At 36.9% G+C, this 22564-nt stretch overlaps 1 protein-coding gene and 1 pseudogene across 1 annotated transcript; both read right to left on the bottom strand.

Annotated features, from left to right (window-relative positions):
• Nucleotides 1-4708: 4708 nt before the first annotated feature.
• LOC132039517 (squamosa promoter-binding-like protein 6) lies at nt 4709-16135 on the bottom strand. Its single transcript, XM_059429985.1, has 8 exons — nt 16093-16135; nt 13084-13272; nt 8495-8809; nt 7881-8181; nt 7453-7544; nt 6756-6807; nt 5881-6670; nt 4709-4747 (listed from the first exon to the last, which is right to left on the bottom strand). The coding sequence occupies exons 1-7, from the start codon at nt 16133-16135 to the stop codon at nt 5926-5928; spliced, it is 1737 nt and encodes a 578-aa protein (XP_059285968.1). The 3' UTR covers nt 4709-4747; nt 5881-5925.
• Nucleotides 16136-21977: 5842 nt separating this feature from the next.
• LOC132041315 (5S ribosomal RNA) lies at nt 21978-22094 on the bottom strand (annotated as a pseudogene).
• Between the last annotated feature and the right edge of the window lie 470 nt (nt 22095-22564).

The following is a 22564-nucleotide window of genomic DNA, read 5'->3' on the forward strand; positions in this document are numbered from 1 at the left end:
TGGATGCAGGGCCGACGATTTTAAAGCGAACTTCCATTCATTAGATAGAGAATATCAACTCTTTAAAGCAAAAATAACTGAAACAACTTAATTTAGTTCATCTTCCCTCAAGTAAAAGAAAATATATAAGGAAAAAAAAAAAGGTAGAGTTTAATATAAAAGGAAAGGGAGGGAAAAACACATTTTCCATCTCGCACAGTCTGTAAACTATGACTAATCCATGATAGAGTAGTAGCAAAGCGTTGAACTACAAGAACCTGATAAGAATATCAAAATGGTGTATCAATTGAAGAAGAGGGAAAAATAAAAATAATGAGGTGTCTCACTTAGAAGAAAGAGAAATGAGAACAAAATAAAGATAATGGGTAAGAGAATAAATGTAATCCCTCATTTAGTGGGATAAATTTTAATGTGAATCCCTAGTTTAGTGGGATAAATGACCGTTTGTAAATATGCCAATAAAGTAATAAGATGTGCTATTTTTGAAGAGTTTTAAAAGTTATGTCAATTATGTGTCAAAATTAACGAAAAACATAATTTAATAATGGCGTCAAAAAATTCACTTGTACAAGTGTCCCAGTATATTAGGATTAAGAGGAAAAAAAGCTTACACTTTGAAACAACGCAATGTATCGCAACGGAAATAGGGTGAGGCAATTCTATGAGTTTGAAGACATGACGAAGGAAAAATGGATCATGGATCTAACTCAGCTCCAAAAATTAGCTCATAAGGAGAGAATTGTCCAAGACCATATAAAGAGACCAATGACACCTTATTTCACCCGATGTAGTACTCCAACCAACCCCCCCCCCCTCCTCCCCCACCCTCCTCACGCCCAGGGAATTGGACATCTGGAGCGTGAACAATATAAAACGTGGGTCCAACATCGGAAACAATAAATTGGAATTAGCCTGACTCTGATACCATGATGAAGAAATGAATCTTAGCTTAGGTCTAAGTCGACTCTAAAAGCTAGCTCATGAGGGGAGTATTGTCCAAGATCATATAAGGAGACCAAGGACAGTTTATCCCACTGACGCGAGACATCAACAAGACAATGCTAAACTAGGGGAAAACTTTTTAGTTCATGAATTGAACTTGAAAGGAAGAAGCAATAACCGACAGTTGAGCAGGAGGTAGGCAAGCATTAGATATTGTTTTGTCAAATTAGAGGTGAATTTTTGTGGAATTTTATTCGATTAGCATGTCAAGTTGATGAGACCTAACATGGTGTCCTAAAGAAATTCCATAGAAAAAGAAAAGATAACATATATAGGCAATAGAAATTCTTTGTTTCACACACTTGGCCCATTCTTACAACCCTAATAAAGCCCAAATGATGTCAAGTGTAACAGTAACCACCAGCTCTGTAACATCTTTGTGTACATATGTCTCTTCTTATTAATAAAACATCACCAGCTCTGGCTGTGTGATCCTTTAGCTATAAAAAAAAAAAAATTGAAAAAAAAAGTAACAGTAACCACTTTTACGATTACTATTTAAAGCAGAAGCAGTATTTGCAACGCATGTACTCCTTTAACTGGCTTAAAATCGACCAAAGTTTATCAGTTCAAGTCTAAAATAATCTCGTATTTTATTCCAGAATTGTTATTCCTTGTCCAACCATCTATATGAGATGAATAATCTCATAATTAGGCTATAAAATTTATATTGGATTTAAGCTAATATCCTCAACCAAACACATGATAAATTTAATATAAATTTTTATACCGGGATAACCCACTTAATCCGTCCAACAAAATTAAGAGTTTTCACTAAGTAAAAACCTCAGTCTTTTTTTCTCTGCTGAAACTTAATTGTTTATTCTGCAATTATGACACTTATCATCCACTTCTGTATTGTTCCCAATATTTGCAGACGTGTGTAATATGCATGATAGCAATGAACCGTGGTAAATTGGTGATTTACTTAAATGAATAAAGTTTTACAAATATAAGCATATATTAATATTGCAATAATCCAGTTGGAAAATATAAACAAAAGCAAAAAGATAAAGAAAGATACGGTATATAAATACTCATGCTTAGACCGAAATTGACTTGTGACTGGGGGATATTTAAGTTACATTGTTTTGATGGTTCAAAACAACATAATGTTCGGAAATGGAACACTGTTTAAGTTATTTGTTTTATAATGACAAGAAGACAAGCAAGGCTCAAATCTAGCAAATCACTGGAGAGTGGAGATTGTTTAACTGGGGTTGAGGAACATTTGATTATTCGAAGTCCCATACAAAATTTAATAAACTTTGATTTTTGTATAGTTTTATTCTCCTTTTACGAGATCTTTATATTTTATAAAAGAAATTCGAAAAAGTCATTTTCTTAGGAAATCTCTTTTCTCGAACCTTGAAGCGTTTGTACCGTAGCACGAAAAGATTAAAGCCATTGCCGAGGATCGAACACGTGTCACCCAGGTGACAGGCGGGAATACTTACCACTACGACCGTGATGTTCAATTCGTGTGTTTCCACATATTCTATCTTTCATTTAGCATCGATAAGATTCACATATCGAGTTCACCAGTTCATGACGTGAAAAGTTAATAACCAGGAATTTTGGAAGACTGAATCAGATAAATAATAAATGAGGTTGAATATCCTCTGATTTCTACCCCTAAGGATTGTGCAAGATGGATATAATTATTTGACTCTTAGTTAGAAGTCTCGAATTCAACAGGAGACAAAAAATATCTCAATAGGGAGAGCTTTCCCTTTATTGAGCCTTATGCAGGATCAGTGAAACACCAATGCCGCAATGCGAGTAAACACACCAGGTGTGAAACCATAAGAAATAAATGCTTTGATTCCTTGAGCTGTTATGAATCCACGCCATTTGTTTATTATAATCTTCAAAAAGGATGCATGCTGCTTTAGACAGTCCATGAGTTCTGAGAATTCAGCAAGAGAGTCACTAACCAAAAGTCTCCAACCCTAATATTTTCCGTTCATAGAAGGAAATTTCCAAGGCAAAATCCCTTGAAACAAATTCATATTCTCTTTTGAAATGAATAATGACATTCTTGTTCATGAAATATTGTGACCAACTAGTCCATGACAAAAAGAATTCACATAAGACAATGGGGTGCATGGTCTCATACATAAATAAACCTAACAAATAATAAAGGCCGGCAAAATACATCAAAACCCCCCTGAACTATACCCGAAAAGTCGATATCACACCTAAACTATACGAGCGACCTATTACACACCTAATATATTTAAAAGTGATATCTTTTGCTCCCTGATATAATATGACCAGTTGCATTAGGGAAGAGTGTACACACTCTCTCCCCACGTCAATGCCACGTCAGTCCACGTCAGTACCACGTCAATCCATGTCAGTGCCACGTCAAAAAATCCTCTAATTTTTATTTATTTTATTTATTCTTTCACAATTTTGCTTTATTTACTTTATTAACAAAATTAAAAATTTTAAAAACTAATTTTCCCTCTTCTTTTTTCATTTCACCACACCATCCCCCCCCCCCCCCCCCCCCCCCCCCCCCTTCCCTTCCCAAAAATGGAGCAACAACGTTTGACTTCAAATTAAATCGATCGTTTTACTTTATTAGTATTATTATCGAACAGTGTTTTAGTGGTTCATGTGCACGTCTAATTTGTAAAGATGCAGCATATCATTATTTGGCTTCAAAGGAGTCGAGATCCAGTTGTAGTACTCTTCCATACAATAAACTGGAAAGGGTTTTATTTCTCTCCCACATTTTGTAAAATCATGTTCTCCTATTCCGAGAGGAATTCGAAACCTGATATTTTGGAAGTAGTCCTTGACATTCTTTGATGGAAAAACCAATGCGAAATAGGAATTATTTATTTATTCATTCATTTGTTGGTTCCCAGATTGAAATCTTGGTGGGAGAATTTAATAGTGCTTCTCTTTCGTAGCTCTAGCTTCCGAAGATGCACATTGTCATGATTTCTTACGTACCTAACGATTCTCTTGTCTTCTTCCGTGGTCGTATTAACCACCCCTTTTTGATGGTGATGAAATGGACGGGTGGGGGTTGGGGGTGAAGAAGAAAAGGGGGATGTGGTGGTGGTGGTGGTGATGAAATGGAGGAGAGGCGGGTTTGGGTGGTGGGGGTGGTAGCCACATGGTGGTGTGAAGGATTTGGGGGGGGGGTAGCGTGAAGGTGGAAGGGAAGGGGGGGGGGGGGGATGGTGTGGTGAAATGAAAAAGAAGAGGGAAAATTAGTTTTTAAAATTTTTAATTTTGTTAATAAAGTAAATAAAGCAAAATTGTGAAAGAATAAATTTTAAATTATTAAATTAAAAATTATTTTTACTACTTCACTCGCCTATTTATTAATTATCATTATTTTTTTTGCCACGTCAAGCTATAAGGTGCAAATAAATTCAGTTTTTAGATGTTAAGGTGTGTAATAGGTCGCTCGTATAGTTTAGGTGTGATATCGACTTTTCGGGTATAGTTCAGGGGGGTTTTGATGTATTTTGCCAATAATAAATGATTATTTCTGCTATTCATCCTACAAAAGATAACACATTACTCATTTTTGAATGAGAGTGTTGCCCAGGATAGTTGTTAGCATCACATGAAGAAAAAACAGTAGATGAACATCAAGGTTCTTGACGCTTGATTCCTACAATTCAATTTCTGTTAGCTGGAAAGGTGTACTGCTTGTTGCCTGAATTACTGCACATATCAGCAGAGACTTCAATATGAACTTTAGTCTGTACATTCGTATCTGCAGATATCAACTTTTATGGTAAGAAGTTAAACATAATTAAAAGGCAAGTATTACTGTTCAGTAATTTGCAAGAACTAGTGATATGCTAGTAACTTTTATTAGACAGATCAGTTACAATCTGCCAAAAGCACAGTAGCGAATGGAGGAACGAGTGTAAGAAGAGCTAGAATACATGATTAGGCAGAGAACTTTTTAGCAAGCTAAGCAAGGCCTTCACATATATCACATTTGATTGACCACTAATGATCTTAGACGTACAAGGTAATATGCAGAGTATGAAATACCTGAGGAATAAGTGGTAATTAGCAGATTTATACCAACCTCTGATCGAATGATTTTAATTTTCTCATGCAAAGAAGATTTTTTGCTTTAAAATCACATCCTACCCTGAAGATTTTGAATTGCCATATAATTCATTATCAAAACATTCTGTTGTTCGACCCACAAGCAGAAATTATGTTTCATACAGTTATGAGCAAAATAAGAGGAAAAGAGAAAAAAGGAACAACTAAATCAAGCAAATTTGCACAAAAAATTAGATCCAAGCTGCAGTGTAATCAAACTCTATGAGCAAGTCTTGTTGTGGCAACGAACATATACGTTTGTAGGGGATGTTCAACTGTCATGAACCCAAATATAATTGGACGCACGTGAGTTTTAAGTGTCATATCTTCTTCTAGGGATTTCACAGAGGAATTCAAGCTTGTTAATGGAGTTTAGCTTCGAATTAGTTCTCCATCATTTTATTCTTTCATTCTAGCTACTGTTATATTGAATCCTACAAGTAATAAAATTCCCATTTCTGCCCTAATTCTTTGATTTTGATTCAAGTACATTACATCAACACTAAAAGCAGGATATCACGAGAAAATATTAGCCCTGAAACTTCATCCCTGAGCCTAAGAAATTCCTTTTTATACAGTCTTACAAGGTGTGAAATAGAGGTTTGTGGCATGTCCATATATGCCCCCCCCCCCCCCCCCCCCCCCCCGGAACCAGAGAAAAAACTTTCTGATATTTATCCAGTTATTGGTATTCAACATTATCTCTAGCAAAAGGGGAAATCATACATACTTCACTCAGAAATATAATATAGAACTCTCATTGTGGTACGCACATTATTCAATTACCTGCTCAAATGATTCAGAGGCCGGAAAAAGTGTCGCCATCCTGCTTCATTTCATGGAATGTCTTTGATGCTCCACTTGATTAAGCTGCGACGACAACTGAAGCAAATCAATAGTTGGACCATCTTCACAAGAAAGTAGATTCTTGGTGTTCACACAATCTGATCCTTGAATACTCCCATTGATGCCGCAATTGTTTCTTAGTATCTGTTCCAAGCGCCCCTCTGCGGAAATAACTCCAGATAAATTGAAAATATGAGATACTGCACTTGTTGAACCCTTCGGGCTCGCCGCTGGGATCTTTTCAGATGTCTGTGTCACATTGTAATAAGCATTACCGCAAGGTGTTATAAGGTGGTGAGCACTAGGAACTACAGATGAATAATTTGATGAGTCCTGTGATTGAGATGACAGAAGAGAGAGAGCACAACCAGAGTTTGATATCCCTTGAAAAGATGAGGCCGAGTCCATAACATTCAAGACTTCACTCCCTATTGAGGTGCTGTGGAAAAGAGAGCAGGAAACCAAATCTGAGCCTCCAATATCATTCAGATATGAGTTGCTACTCTCATTATTTTTGTTTCTTGTTATAGCTGTTATTCCTTCATCATGGAGAGCTAGAAAGTGTTTGTCGGTATGGTATGAAGTGAAAAGTGTTCTAGGTTGTGAGTGTCCATTTGTAAAAGGCATGGAGAGTTGAGGGTTGTAATCAGAACAATGTTCGACCTTTACATTCTTATACCTGTCATGCATATCGTGTTTTGGTTCATGAAGAAGGCTGCAGCCAAGTATGATAGGCGTAGAAAGTAGTCGCTGAGCTACTTCTCACTGAGTTACTTACGGAGGGGCCGTCGAGAGAGATTTGCATGTGTTAGCTATCCTGGCAAATGAAGGATGATGTTGCAAAAGAACTTCCTTGAAACCTTGTACCTGCAGAGCCTAAAGAGTGTTACCAAAACATTACGTTCTTATTTTCCCAAAATGTTTCACAGAAGAAAACACAGTAGCCTGGTTGACAAATTTTCCTTTGAAGTACATGAAACAGAAGAGTATCAAAGTGTTGCTAACGGTAAGAGGTGGAAACAAATAAACTAAAGACCAATGACACGTAATAGTACAGATATCAAGGGAGGCATCCTGATCTCTATCATATTCAGCTATGCACTACTAGTTCCCCCCTTTCTCCTTTAGCTCCAAACTTCAATGACTGTTCCCTTTAGACATTAAAGAAGTGATGCAGAGTAATCCATAGAAGCATCTTAGCCCTGCAGATAATTACTCATTCTCTCTTTCCCATTTTTACCATTATAGAACATAAAGACAATACACTATAATGCGTATAATTACTGATTTGAAGAACATGTTTTGTCGAGATGGTTCAACATTTTTTCTTCTACAACAAACATGTCTTTCCAGGGAGCAATCGCTGGTAAATGAAGCAAAGCTGTAGAGCTCTAATAGTAAGGCATTTTAAGTGTTGCATATCAGGGAGAGGAACTACGATGCATAGAATTGAGGACTATTTTGTACCAGCATATGATTGAAAGAGCTTTCCTGCTCTGCCAGAGTGCAGACCTGCATGAGGCTTCCTTCTCCGCTCATTATGACCTGCAAGACGTTTGCGGCAGCTGCGTTTTCCATCATCAAATTCAGGTAGCAGATGGAACCTACAAGTTCACAATAAGAATCATATCCATTAGCTCTGAGAGAACATATCTGTGCTTCTTTTTATTTATTTTTTGATAAAGAGAATACATCTGTTAACTAGCCACAACATAAATATTAAAGAAAAAGAGGATAGCATTTTAATTTTATAGAAATAAAGATGCTAAGATCAATCAACTAGTTCAGGGCAGTTCAGAACAAAAGAGATTGTACAATATTCACAGATTTAATACATACCTTCTACTTTTGGAAAAGTTCAGATTACGCTAAGAGTGACTTCCAGAATTCTACATAGTAAACAGAATTTAAGGAGAGACTGCTGAGAAGTGGAAATAAACCTGCTACATTGCTGACAAAACCTCTGGTGAATGCCATTTACAATGACCTTAGCAGTCTTTGAGTGAACCTCACATAATTTATGCCTCTTGTAATAGTCCTTGCAGCAACTTAGATCCTTCCCACAACCTTGAACTGGGCAAAATGGGGTCAAACCTCCACCTCTATTTCTCTTAGTTGAAGACAAATTTGGCATAATCTTGAAACTCTGTGCATCAGGAAATCTCCCAAGCTTCAAATCAATCAGTGATGAATCTTTATAGTTTGATTCCACAACTGAACTCGACTCATCCGTAGCAGAAACAAAAGCTCTTTAACTGCCTAGCTTACAACAACAACAACAACAAACCCAATGTAATCCTACAAGTGGGGTCTGAGAGGGTAGTGTGTACGCAGACGTTAACCCTACCTTTGTGAAGGAAGAGAGTCTTTTTTCCAATAGACCTTTGGCTCAAGGAAAATAATTCAAAGCAGTATAGGAAAAGGGACATACGTAAGTGAGGAAACCATGACAAATAATAAGGAAAGCCAGGCAAAGCACTATGAAAGAAAGAAACAATAGTAACAGCTAATAACACTATAACCGAAGTACACGAAACAACATATAGTAATGGAAAATCAAAGAACAAGGAACTACGAGTTTCATCACCAAGCTTACCATCTCTAATCTGGTTATTGGGCATAGATTTTCTCATCAAATGTTGAGAGCCCAGTTCAGAAAATTCTTGATTTTTTATGCCTTCTTGACTTGAGCATACCAAACTGTTTTTCCAGTTGCACGGGGTGTTCAATTCCCAGCCACTTTCTCTATTTTTCCCTAAGGTAATTCCAATTCCATCATTAACAGAAACAGATTCTTCAGACACAAAACCCTTATTACCTCCACAGATACATCTCCAAGACTCCAAATTTTTCAAGAATTGAACTTCTTCTGATTAAAATTTCACATAGGAACCATGTTGAATTGTAAATACACTCCACAAACCCATGTATAAAAAACCAAGACTTCACAAATAAGCTCCTACACCTAGCAAATTTTGCAGCTGAAAAACTGTGAAGGACAATTCATCTTTTTTTTTTTCAAGCTCCAAGACTCCATTTTTATTTTTTTCAGGAAATGAATTTCTTCTGATTATAATTTCACATAAACCAGAGGAACCTAATTTGCCTCAAATACACTCCACAAACCAATAAATACCAAGTCAAGAACATTAAAAATAAGCTCCTATAACCAGCAAATTTTGCAGCTGAGAAACTGTGAAGGAAAACTCATCTCTTTTTTTCAAGCTCCAAAAACTGCAAAACTGGAAGATTTGACTATTCTTGAAAAAGTTGTAACCCAAGAAGAAAATAAGTCATAAAACACTGCAGAAATGTGTGCAACTAGACACAAATTTCAATCAAGAAGGTAAAGTAGTGAACAAGTTAAATACGTGCTTCCTTAATGCAAGCAAAGCAGGCATCGAATGTAAGGATAGCTATAGTTGGGCTATTTAATTATAGGTGAAACTTTAGTCGTTTTTTTTATTTTTTTTTTAGCGGAAGTGATTCAACGTTTTAATTATTGAGTGAAAGTGATAATTTTTTTATTAGTGATTAAGGAGTCGTTTGGTGCATGGTATAAGAATTATATTCCAAACTAATTTTTGTACCGTATTTGGTAGAAGGTATAAATTTATTCTGGGATAAATTTATACCTCCTATCAAACACGTTACAAAATGAAGGCTAATCCTAAGGGTGGGATATCCCACCTTATCCCAAGAAGTGGGATAAATTAGTCCCGGGATTATAATCCCAGGATAATTTTGGCTATCTACCAAACGACGACAAAGGGTTTTGTACTTGCCAAAAGTTTTCATTTTGATACTTTGACCCTTAACTTTATTTTTAACATTTTGACCCGCTCCCGTCTCCCGACCCCATGTCCCCCTGCCTCACCTCCCTAAAAAAATAAAAAAAATAAAAAATTTCACCCCCTCCTCCTCCTCCCAACCCTCTCCCTCCCGCTCCCCCCACCCCCCACACACACACAAAAAAAAAAAGATTAAAAAAATCTTGATTTTCTTTATTTGTTTTTTCACACCCCCTCCTCGTCCTCCCAACCTTCCCCCCCCCCCCCCCCCCAAAAAAAAGATTAAAAAAATCTTGATTTTCTTTATTTGTTTTTTCACCCCTTCCTCCCTCGCAACCCCCCCCCCCCCCCCCCACCCCTCACCCCCACGCCTCTCCCAAAAAAAAAAAAAAGTTTTGATTTTTTTCTTACCACCTCCACTCCTCCTCCCACCCTCCCCCCAAAAAAAAAAAATTAAAAAAGTTATGATATTCTTTTTTTTTTGTTTTTTCACCACCCCCCTCCCTCCTCCTACCCCTCACTCCCCTTCCCCCCCCCCCCCCCCCCAAAAAAATTGCTTTTAAAAAAAAAATTGAAAATTTTTTCTTTTTGTTTTTTTGCACCCACCACCCCCCAGCCTTCCAAAAAAAAATGTTTGCTTTAAAAAAAAGTTTTTGTTTTTGTTTTTTTATACCATCGCCCTCCCCCCCCCCCCCCAACCCCCCCACTCCAAAAAAAATCTTGAAAAGAAGTTTTGATTATTTTTTTTGGGGTTTAGGAAAAGTTTGGATAAAATTCAAGTTGTTGGTGTTGCGTGTTTGTAATGAAATAGATGGTTTTTTTTTGTTGTCCTAGTATGGTTCAGGGTTTAGGAAAAGATATCCAACATATGGTTTTTTTGTTCTTGTCCTGGTATTTATCTGATTCTGTTTGTAAAAGATAACCAACAGATTTGTAGTTGTTGCAACAAGTTCTACACTTTTTGCAACAAGTAGACAATCTGTTGCAACGACTCATTCATCAGTTGGACATAGCTTCAGTTATTTGGTTCTATTTGTAGAAGATATCCAACAGATTTGTAGTTGTTGTCCAAGCCAAAATACTCCATAGTTGTTAATTGCACTGTGCTGTAATAATAGTTATTTGTTGAAACTTTATGACATTTTAATGTTGTTCTTTTTTAGAATGGTAATTTATGTTCTTGGTGTTTGTGAACTTGGTTTTATGATATGTTGATCGTGGTCAAATCACCAATGTGTGTATTGTTGTTAATAAATTGTCAAACGCTTTCCAACATGTAATGAATGTTGTTGCAAATGCTACAGTAACTTGTTGGGTTTTATCCAAGAAGTAACAAGACTTGTTGCAACAACTAGTAACTTGTATTTTACCCAACTGCTAAAAGATTTCCAACAAGTAAGCAATATGTTGCAACAACTGACATGCCTTGTTGCAGCAACTAAGTTACATATTGGGGGTTTTCCAACAAGTGGAGTGACTTGTTGCAGAAACTGAGTAACTTATTGTGTTTTATCCAACAAGAGTAAGGACCTGTTCAACAACTATGTCATTTGTTGCAACAAATACTACTTGATTCACCCATATTTAGTGATCAACAAAGGGAATCAATGATATTTAGTGATAAACAAAGAAAATCAATGATAAGTAGTGATCAATATATAATACTTAATCAATTTGATGGTATTTTGAGTTAGGAAAGATGATCTACTAAGTCAATATACACTAAATCCAATGATCATTAGAGTGAATTGATGTGAACTACTTGATTCACCCATATTTAGTGATAAACAAATGAAATCAACTATATTTAGAGATCAATATATAATAATACTTAATCAATTTGATACTATTTTGAGTCAAGAAAGATGATTTACTAAGTCAATATGCACTAAATCGAGTGATCATTAGAGTGAATTGATGTGAACTACTTGATTTACCCATATTTAGTGATAACCAAATGAAATCAACGATATTTAGCGATCAATATATAATACTTAATCAATTTGATAGTATTTTGAGTCAAGAAAGATGATCTACTAAGTCAATATGCACTAAATCGAGTGATCATTAGAGTGAATTGATGTGAACTACTTGATTCACTCATATTTAGTGATAAACAAAGGAAATCAACGATATTTAGTGATCAATGTATAATACTTAATCAATTTGATGTATTTTGAGTCAGGAAAGATGATCTACTAAGTCAGTATGCACTAAATCGAGTGATCATTAGAGTGATTTGATGCGAACTGCTTGATTCACCCATATTTAGTGTTAAACAAAGGAAATCAATGATATTTAGTGATCAATGTATAATACTTAATCAATTTGATATGTTTTGAGTCAGGAAAGATGATCTACTACGTCAATAAGCACTAAATCGAGTGATCATTAGAGTGATTTGATGCGAACTACTTGATTCACCCATATTTAGTGTTAAATAAAGGAAATAAATGGTATTTAGTGATGAATATATATATATATCTACTAACATCCTTAATGGATTAGATAGTAATTCATGGATTAGATGGGCAATTCTGTATTCTTCCTAAATCAAGTGATCATTAGAGTGATTTGATATGAAGTACTTAATTCAACCATATTTAGTGACAAACAAATTAATTCAATGTTATTCAAAGATAAACAAAGGAATTCAACGTGATCAATATCGTGAATATGCTGCAACAATGGAGGAGATGTTGCAACATATGAGATACCTGCTGCAACATATGAGTAAGTTGTTGCAACATATGAGATATCTGCTGCAACATATGAGTAAGTTGTTGCAACATATCAGATACCTGCTGCAACATATGAGTAAGTTGTTGCAACAATTCAAACAAGGTGATTAATCTGTTGCAACAACGAAGCAACTTGCTTAAACATCTGATCTATCTATTGAAACAGATTAGTAACTTGTTGCAATTTCTTCAACAAGTGTATGATCTGTTGCAACAATTAACTCATCTGTTACGACATATTTTTTAGTTATTGCAATAATTTAAGCAATTGTTTGAATTTTTTCAATAATGTGAGTAATTTGTTGCAACAACTAAGCAACTTGTTTAAAAAGATTAGTAGCTCGTTGAAACAAATTAGTAACTTGTTGCAACTTCTTCAACAATTATATGATTTGTTGAATTTGTTGCAACAATTAGTAAGCAAATTAAATAAGTTCATAAACAGAAATTGTTCAACAACCACCTTGGCTCCAAATACCACAACTAATCAAAATAAATAAGTTCATAAACATCATTCACAAATAACATAAAGGACAAAAAAACATAAATTGTTCAACAACCACCTTAGCTCCAAATACCACAACTTAAGTAATAATTGGTTCAGCAATTGCCTTCTGGGTGTAGCAGATTTCCTTGATCTACCCCTTCTCCTTCATTTCCATCATCAATTTCTTTATCTTCTAGTTCTTCTTCACATTCTTCATTTGTATCTACTGCTTCTTGGCTCTGTTCTTTCTCTCTTTCTGAGAATTGATTGTCAGTTTGGCTGTCAATTTGACTATATCTTTCCTTAGCATTTGCTGATTCAGAAATAGATTATCTACTTGTTGCAACAAGTGTAGAACTTGTTGCAACAAGTGTAGAAATCTGTTGGATATCTTCTACAAACAGAACCAAATAACTGAAGCTATGTCCAACAGATTTGTAGTTATTGCAATAGATTGCCTGTCACGACCCAAACCCATGGACCGTGACGAGTGCCCGATCACTGCTGACCAAGCACCCCTAAACTCGTACTTGCCATATGCTGAATAACCTGGTGGCCCATTTCTAACTCATATTTGAGCGATAGCATCTGCTGTAAAATTTATGCAATAAACTCGGTCTCGAAAAAACTCATAATTTATACACATGGATATGTATATATAGGCATACGTGCAACGGATGACAACACAGTGCCACTGCATGCGCTGTACGGAAAATAGGAGACCACAAAGCTACATGATATTCCCACTATATACAACTATCTACACACCTCTATGGAGTCTAGCTGTAGAAAGACAGGACAAGGCCCTATCAGACCCACATCTGTACACCTCAAAAATAATATACCAAAAGTTGCAGCTCCGGATCAAGTGAAGCGTACCGACTGCGGCTAAGGAGATCCTACTGGTCTGGCTCATTCGAATGACTACCTGAACCTGCGGGCATGAACGCAGCGTCCACAAGAAAGGACGTCAGTACAAACAGTGTACTGAATGTGCAAGGCATGAATAGTAACATAGTAAGAGATACCGAACATGGAAAATAACATAATGAAAGTATGAAGATAAATTAATATAAAAGAGATCAACCTGTGCCTTTGAATGCCTTTTTAAGGCGGATGTCGTGCATGCTTAGCTTTTAAAAAAAAAAGACTTTTCCGTGTACACATATATAATATCTTATACGGCCGTTAAAACGCGGTAATAGATATAGCATCTTGTCCGGCCATTAAGGCGTGGTCTTGTCCGGCCATGTAGACGCGGTGTTATATATATATATATATATATATAGTATCTTGTCCGGCCATTAAGGCGCGGTGAAATGTATATAGTATCTTGTCCGGCCATTAAGGGGCGATCTTGTCTGGCCATTAAGGCGTGGTGTTATATACATATATATATATAGTATCTTGTCCGGCCATTAAGGCGCGGTGAAATATATATGGTATATTGTCCGGCCATTAAGACTCGGTAAGTATCTAAATTACACATATATAAATACATATAGCATGCACGAGAGGCCAATTAAATGTTACTTCTCTATCGGAGTGGCGTAAGGTCGGTAACCTCCGATTTATATATGGAACAATCATTATCACTATATCTCACCTTGAAGGAACAAGTAACATAAGGTGAGATCAACAACAATGAATAAAATCAAGAAGGTCATGAAATAAACTCAATAATCTCATAATAGCATCAAAACCGTAAACTTTATAATCTCTAGAAATGGGATAATCATCATCATCATTATCATCATAGGGAACATCTATCTTTAGCAATATAAGAACTTTGGGAATCATGAACTTCTAGCTTTTGGGAAATAAGGACGTTATGGAAAACATGTGTGGATTCATAAGAAAAGAATCATGCCTTTAGAAAGAAAGGAACTAGCCTTAATATACCTTTTTGGTCGCTTTAACTTTAACTACTCAACGCTTGTCCTCCCGGGCTCGTAAATCTATATTCGAGAAAATTTATACTATTATTAGACTCCCCTTTATATGTTTGTCTTAATCCTTTAAATAAATCTTTCTAGAGTTGCCGAAATTCGGGCAGCATCTCCCCTGTTTATATGCCTAGCCCGAAATCATAATTCAACAACCAACAGCAAAAACAACAATAACAACATCCATAACATCATTTCTAACACCATTATGTATCATAAAACATCCCACGCGATGTTTTCCAATTTCTACAACTAACCAACTCGCTATCCAATTATTTAAAGACTTTATCTCCATAAATAAACCAAAAGTAACATTAATAAGGAGAGATTCACACCTTATTCTTGTTAAAACAGCAATATCTTCAATATCCACTTTGAATTCACGCCAAAATCCACCGCAAAACAATACTAGAACATAACCATACGCTACCCGAGCCTCGGTTAACCAAAATCACTTCAAACCCTCAACTTTTTATGACATAATTGCCCTTTGTGTGGGCTGAACCTTTTGATCTGATTTTTGGTAAAAAAAAATAGAGTCTTGACCCTTTTATAGGTGGGTAAAGTCGGTGGCACTGTGACACTATAGCAGTACTATAGCAGCGCGGCTACTGTAGCGTGTGTTTCTTCTCTATCAGCCTAACTTGTAACGTCCATAATTCTCTACTCCGATGTCATATCGACTAGCGGTTTATTGCGTTGGAAACTAGACTTGATGAAATTAATTTTAAGCTTTTGAAATACCTTAAAACTTCTAATATAATAGGAGATATACCCCTCCAAAATTGACCCAAAATTCTGTCAACTTTTTCCAAATTTTCGACAAACTTATTTTCTTCGATTTGCTTGATCCCAGAACCTTTAGATACTTACTTAACACTTGTTAAGAGTATTCATTAGCCTTATAAGGGTTCCATGACCTCTCCGAGCTTACGTTAGTTTACTTACAACTCAAACGACGCAATTTTTTTTCGAGGTGTAACATTCCTCCCCCCTTAGGAACATTCGTCTTCGAATGTTAAGCTCTTAGGGATTTCTACAAAAATTTTGCTAGAGTTTCCCCTGTAATTGTACCACTTCCATCCTATCACAACAACCCAAAAGATGCAATGCCTCACACGGCTACAACATCAATACCCATATTGGCCACACACGACCAAGAAATTATTCAAAGAAGCATCACATACCTGAGGATAATGGTGTCTCTGGCTGGAGCTCTTTTGTTCTCATGTACATAATCAGAAATCAACTAGTATACCGGTCTCGTTCTGTCCCCGTTACAGTAATCTTGCCTTATTATGTCACGGCTACTCGCCATCCTGCGAATACTCTCTTTTTCTCCCTCTTTATTTCCCTATTAGTGGGCAACTCTCTTGTTTACTCCTTCGATGCTGCCTCGATCTATCCCTTCTTATACTCGTTGATCTTTTATACGCGCTATATTGTATCTGTCACACCCCAATCTTCATCATGGCGTGACGGGCACCCGACTCTCGTCAGAGCCGAGCGGACCCTTAAACGTCGACTCAAAATTTTTTTGTAAATGAAATACCAAAATTAGCACGCAGCTCAAGACATCTCAAACATAATATATATATATACACGACATAGAATAAGGCGAGCCAAAAAGGCCTCCGCCATTTCGTACAACAAAATAACGGCCGACGAGGCCAAACAAGAACTATAACTCCCACGCCGTTCGCGTACTTCTACGTAGTATGACCCGTACAATACATAAAATTATACCAAAACGGGACGACCTCCGAAGCAAATGGAGCCGCCGACTCCCGGTGGTGACTTCCTCTAAGTAGCCGGATTCCCCGACGCGCCCCCGGACTGGGGCATGAAACGCAGCCCCCGAAGAGAGGGGGTCAGTACGGAATATGTAAAGCATCACTGAAGCAAGAAATAGGAGAGTTCAACAATAAGCAAGTTTAGGCTACCTGACATGAATTTAATATTTAATTAAAACAGTCCCTTCGGACGGCCGCTTCCGGCCTAATAATAATAACAATGATAATATTAAAAAAAATGATAACAACAGTAATAATAATGGTAATAATCCCCCTTCGGGTGTGCCGGTCCCGACATACGTCTATCCCGGCCCCGCGGACATGCGGTCCGGAATAAAATAATGGCCCCTTCGGGCATGTCGGTCCAACATACGTCTATCCCGGCCCCATCGGACATGCGGCCCCGACATAATAATCCTAGCCCGCCGGGCATGCCACTCGTGACATACGGCTACCCCAGGCCCCGTCGGGCATGCCACTTGTGACATCATACTAATCCTAGCCCCTTCGGAATAATAATAATAATAATAATAATACTAATAAAATTTCACACCCCCTTCGGAGTGGTTTTGGAAAATCTGAATAATAAAATATCGCACTCCCTTCGGAATGGTTTTGAAAAGTTTAAGTAAAATATCGCACTCCCTTCGGAATGGTTTTGAAAAGTTTAAATAAAATATCGTTTAGTAGTTAGGGCAATAGCCAAAAGTTTTTCTTCAATTGTGATACGGAAATAAGTCAAATAAAACAGTAGTCGGAGATCCGGGAATAGCGGGTCCGCCCCGGGTTAACGGAGGTGGCGTACATGGGACATGCATATCGAACCTCATGATATCATTTATAATCGGTTCGGGAGTGGTCGGATTGGATTCGGGCAAGTTTTAGACATTTAAGGCCAAACTAGTCAGTTGTGACCTATTTGGTTCAATTCCATCAATGAAAACGCTCCAACTTTAGGTGTGGATTCCGGAGATAAGATTGACCCAAAGGGTCAAAACCGACGCTAAGACACCTAGATCATGCCATGAAAAGGAAATAGAAAGCTTTACATACCGTACGGATGTCTTACGCACGCTTAAACTCAAGTTCCGTTTCGCCCAGAATCTGCAAATGGTCACCTTTACCAGTTACTATTCATGAGAGTTAGCATTTCAATAATGAGTTCATACTTGACTACCGAAATTTCGGGCAAAAGATTTCCCCTATAAATCTAACATCCCCGAGGATTAAACTCGGCTTAAAAGACAACAACCAATCCAACAACAACATTAACAACACCAACAAACACTACAAAACATATATTAACATAAATAGTCTTTCTTTCAACATAATGCATCAACTTCCGTTCTAACTTCATACTTCTCATCCAATATCGACATTTTCATATTCATTTACTAATTCAAGACCATTCAAACACATTTCAACACATTCCTCCTTATTTCTCAAAATACTCAAGTTTTTCATCAAACCATAAGCCAACCCAACTTCCTACGATTTCAACCAATTTACAAAATTGCATTGTCATCTTCCAAATTCATTCACAACAACATTAATTCACACCTTAGACCATTACTTCCACAATTATATAAAAACCATATAAAATCATATAATTTCCCATAACAACATACATGCCATTTCAACGCCAACTTGTGTCGCTAAGCCTTTATTTACGTCACAAAAGTCACAACAACACAACTAATAAGCTAAGAAAAATCAAACTCATCACTTCCCACACATCATATGGCTCACGGCCACATCCATAATCCACACACACACACGCCATGCACACACACGTCACGCTTTCATAATTCTCGTCTACTTCTAATCATCATAGCATATAAATTCATTCCATAACATGAAACATAAGAATTTTACCTTTTTCTTAAAATTTCAACTTTCCGCAAACGGAGTTCTTTCTCCAAACCAACTATACCACGTCGAAGAGCGCCTTGAACTTGTTAAGAATTCAATAAGGACAAGATTTTTGGATTGAAATTGAAGGCTAGGAAATTTTCTCTTTTTTTTTCTTTCTCTTTCTCTCTTGGAGCCGTGAGCTTCTTCTTTTTTTTCTCTCTTGATTTCCTTTGATTTTTCTTGAAACTTCTTGATCCTACCTTCCTTATATGATTTTAGCACATGGAAAATTGATTAAAAATTCCATGGGCTTGGCCATGTATGGCCGGCCACTCTTTGCAAATTGGGCTTCAATTTTTCTTTTTTTTTTTTGGCCCAATAGTTTGGCTACTTTGTATATTTCATGAAATAAATTTCCAAAATTCCGATTTTTGCCCTTAGCCTTACTTAATATCTCCGCATCCATACTTCCATAACCGGCATACACATATTAAGAAAAATCCAACATGACCTTATTCCTCATAAGTCAAGGTTATTTCCAAATTTTCAAATACGCAAAAATGCCGGATGTAACATCCTTGTAGCTCATTGGTCAGGCTCTTTGATCCTTTACGATCTCATCATAGGTTCACTTATAATAACACTCAGACGACTTGCAATAGCATTTCCTTGCTAATGAATCCATATTCTTAGTGGTTAATTACCTCAAATCATCTCTTACATATATATATATATATATATATATATATATATATATATATATATATATATATATATATATATATATATAATGTTTCCCCGCCATCATTATTATTATTCCTCATAGCAGGGTTACACTTATGATAAGCTAATAATCATCGTTCAACTAATCCATAGCTTAAAATATCTTTGAAGTCATATTGGAACTTTTCCTTTAATTTCTTCTCCTCAAATCTTACAATGTAAATTTACAATCATAGAACTGAGGTAAAACCTCAATTTGTCATAATTCCCTTTCAACACGAGGATGCTCATCCTCGGTTCTCTTGTACTGGTGACCATTCGCTTAGCCTTTATTCTTCTCTGGCTTTCTATCGTTGTCCTTACACCATGTTGTTGGGTATTTCCTCATGATGATTGTTCGTATAGTTCTATAACACATGCTCTCATATTCGGCATAACCGGCGACCTATAAGATACTTTCCAATTCCTGGCGGTACTGCTATCTTGCTGTCCATAAGCGCACCGCCTTCCTTTTCTTTGGAGATTACCAAACTGCCTATAATTATCCTTTTTGTTAAAATATCCATTTCTTCTGGCACTAAGATTCCCTTTTGCTGTGACCCAATTGTTCTTTGTATCCATTCATTTCTGGTTGGCTTGCGAACCTTTCTTGTTCTCTTTGTTATCCTTCGGAGTATGTTATTACATATTTAAATACGATCAAAATTTCTTTGATACGAGCGATTTCAAACCATGGTCTAGAAACATCATATCTCACATCATTTTCTTTGACTCGTTAATTCCCCTTATTTTCCTATCATACTTTCTTTCTCATACCTGCCCCATAATATACTTATTTTCAATCCGTTTCTGTTTTCTCCTGATACATTCTCGAACTTTGGCTTTTTTAAACTAACACATTTCTTTCTTTGGAACTTTGGGAAGGTCGTAATTCATTTCAGGACTAAATCTGCTCCCCCCCCCCCCTTTTTAAGGATGTTCTTATACACCAGTAACCTTTGAATATTAATCATTTTTTATAATCACCTGGCCGACCTTAACAATCCTTCTACCCCTCGGTTCCTTATAATGCAGAGTTGCTTTCATCACATGGTTTGACTTATTTCTCTTTCTGCTAGTTGAAGCCTTGTATCAAATCAAAATGCTCATACATATCAGATCCAATGCGGGTGCCTTCTTTATCGTCTTTTCACTTCTACCTTTCATGACTAATAATTCCCTGGGCTGATGAATCAATAGGGATGGCGGAATTCATTAAGTCCTCTGTAGAATGTCCGATTATACCTCGCTCCTTTAATCCCTAGCCATTTTTTCCATGATTCTCTTCTTAATACCCTCTAGATTCTTCTTTCTTTGGGTTCCCAATTCCAATTTACGGCTATATTATACCATTAAAAGTTAATATTCCATACCATCCATTCCCACGTGTCATCCTTTCATTCGCTTAGCTCATTTGTCCCGTAATTCTCCTTAACTACTTGTTTGCATTACAGCTATGCATCATAATTCTTCCAGTGTTATTCCGCTTCTTGTTCCTATCATGAAATCCTTACAAAGTACACCCTTTTCCTTTTTTCTTTCGTTGAGTCTTCATCTTCCTTTCTGACACTACAGCTGGTTCATAGTTATGCATATCCCCCATGTATTGTTCTATTTCCTTTATAATTGAATCTTTGTATTACTTATCAAGGGTCTTATCCCATGTTACTGATGTTTTGCCTCTTGGCCAGACTTGTTTACTTATTATCCTTTCTCCTGTCCTTGAGATTGCTCGATTTTCTTTAATCAATCCATTAGTGTACTTTTCTTACTTTCGTCCTCAGGACCTTCTTTGAGTCCCTTTCCTCCGAAGCACTCTTTTCCACTTGCTATTTTTATGGTATTGTCCTTGAAATTCATAAAATATCCTTTCTGAATGCAAATCCGTTCTATTTCTAAATCATCTTTTTGGAAGGCTTTCCCGTTTCCGAGGTAATCGTGTCAGTATGCTTGCACATTTATCTCTTCGACTGCCCCCCAAGAGCCAGAAATCCCTTGGCAGTTTTTGCAAAACCTGCTTATTTTCTCCTAACTCACATCTTTATTCGTTGTTACTACCCTTCAGTCCCACTTATCAGAATCTAATTTCGAACCCTTTACATTCGTCTTCCGTTCCATACGACATACTCCATTCTTTCCGTATGCTTACTTTCGAGATTCATCCGAATGGTTCTTTACCGCTTGAGTTACCCCTTTTTAGCAACGTACCTTCGTTGCTTATACCTCTCATTTTCTCAGGGCATCCTAATCTTCTTACTCTTATATGCTCACTTTCTCCCTGATGTGATTACATCAGGGTTATCCAACTTTAATTTTAGAGAGACTAATGTCGCCTCGCCCTGTAACACTTACCACTTGAACTTCAATACCTTGTTCAATTAGCACCTTTAACACATCGCAACGTCGATTATCGGGGCACGCAAACTGATTGACCACACATAGAATATCGTATATACCTCTCCTAACACCTTACTTACAAATATTCCCAATACTATTTTAAACTCATCCTAGTTCTGTAGCTGTAATACGTCTTCTCTCTCCTTGCCAAGCCGGTCCGCCTTATCTCTCACAATTATCTGGGGTTTCAAACCGTGAGTTTCACACGCTTCTAATTTCCCTCAAGCTATTCTAGTCCCTCATCCTTCTCTTATGTCCAAATTTGTAGGACTCTTAGTACACTTCCCCGGGGGTCACCCATCCTAGTATTACTCTCACCCTAGCACGCTTAACTTTGGAGTCCTGATGGGATCCGGTGCGTTAGTGCTAGTACGATCGCATCCACTCTGCTACGTGACCTTCATCGCATGACCTAGAACAAGTTGAAGTTCTAACAAATCCCAATAAAATTCCTGTAATGCATCTCCCTACGGATTGGAAAGATCCCTTACTTTCCTGACCGAGCAAATGCTGGTTTAGCCCTCACGACTCTTAATAATAACCATCGATCAACACACGACTGTCTTCCATTCCTAAATTTAAGATTCCTAGTAGTGGCCAAAACATCTTAGTCGCAGTTATCCATAAGTACTTTGGTTATCGGTTCCTTTAAACTCCCATTTGTCACCTATTAATGAGATCCTGCAATAATTGTACACACATAAGAAATGTCAATAAAGAACTCATATACCTGTAGTCGACCTGTCCTGAGCTTAGTCTGGAGGGCTATAAAGTGAAGTGTCCTTTTCATTGTCCTCCCGCCATCTGCTAGTCTGGCTCTCCTCATCTGAGTTCGAGGGATACGGATATTCGG

Source organism: Lycium ferocissimum, chromosome 12 (assembly GCF_029784015.1).
Source record: "Lycium ferocissimum isolate CSIRO_LF1 chromosome 12, AGI_CSIRO_Lferr_CH_V1, whole genome shotgun sequence".
NCBI classification, from domain to species: domain Eukaryota; kingdom Viridiplantae; phylum Streptophyta; class Magnoliopsida; order Solanales; family Solanaceae; genus Lycium; species Lycium ferocissimum.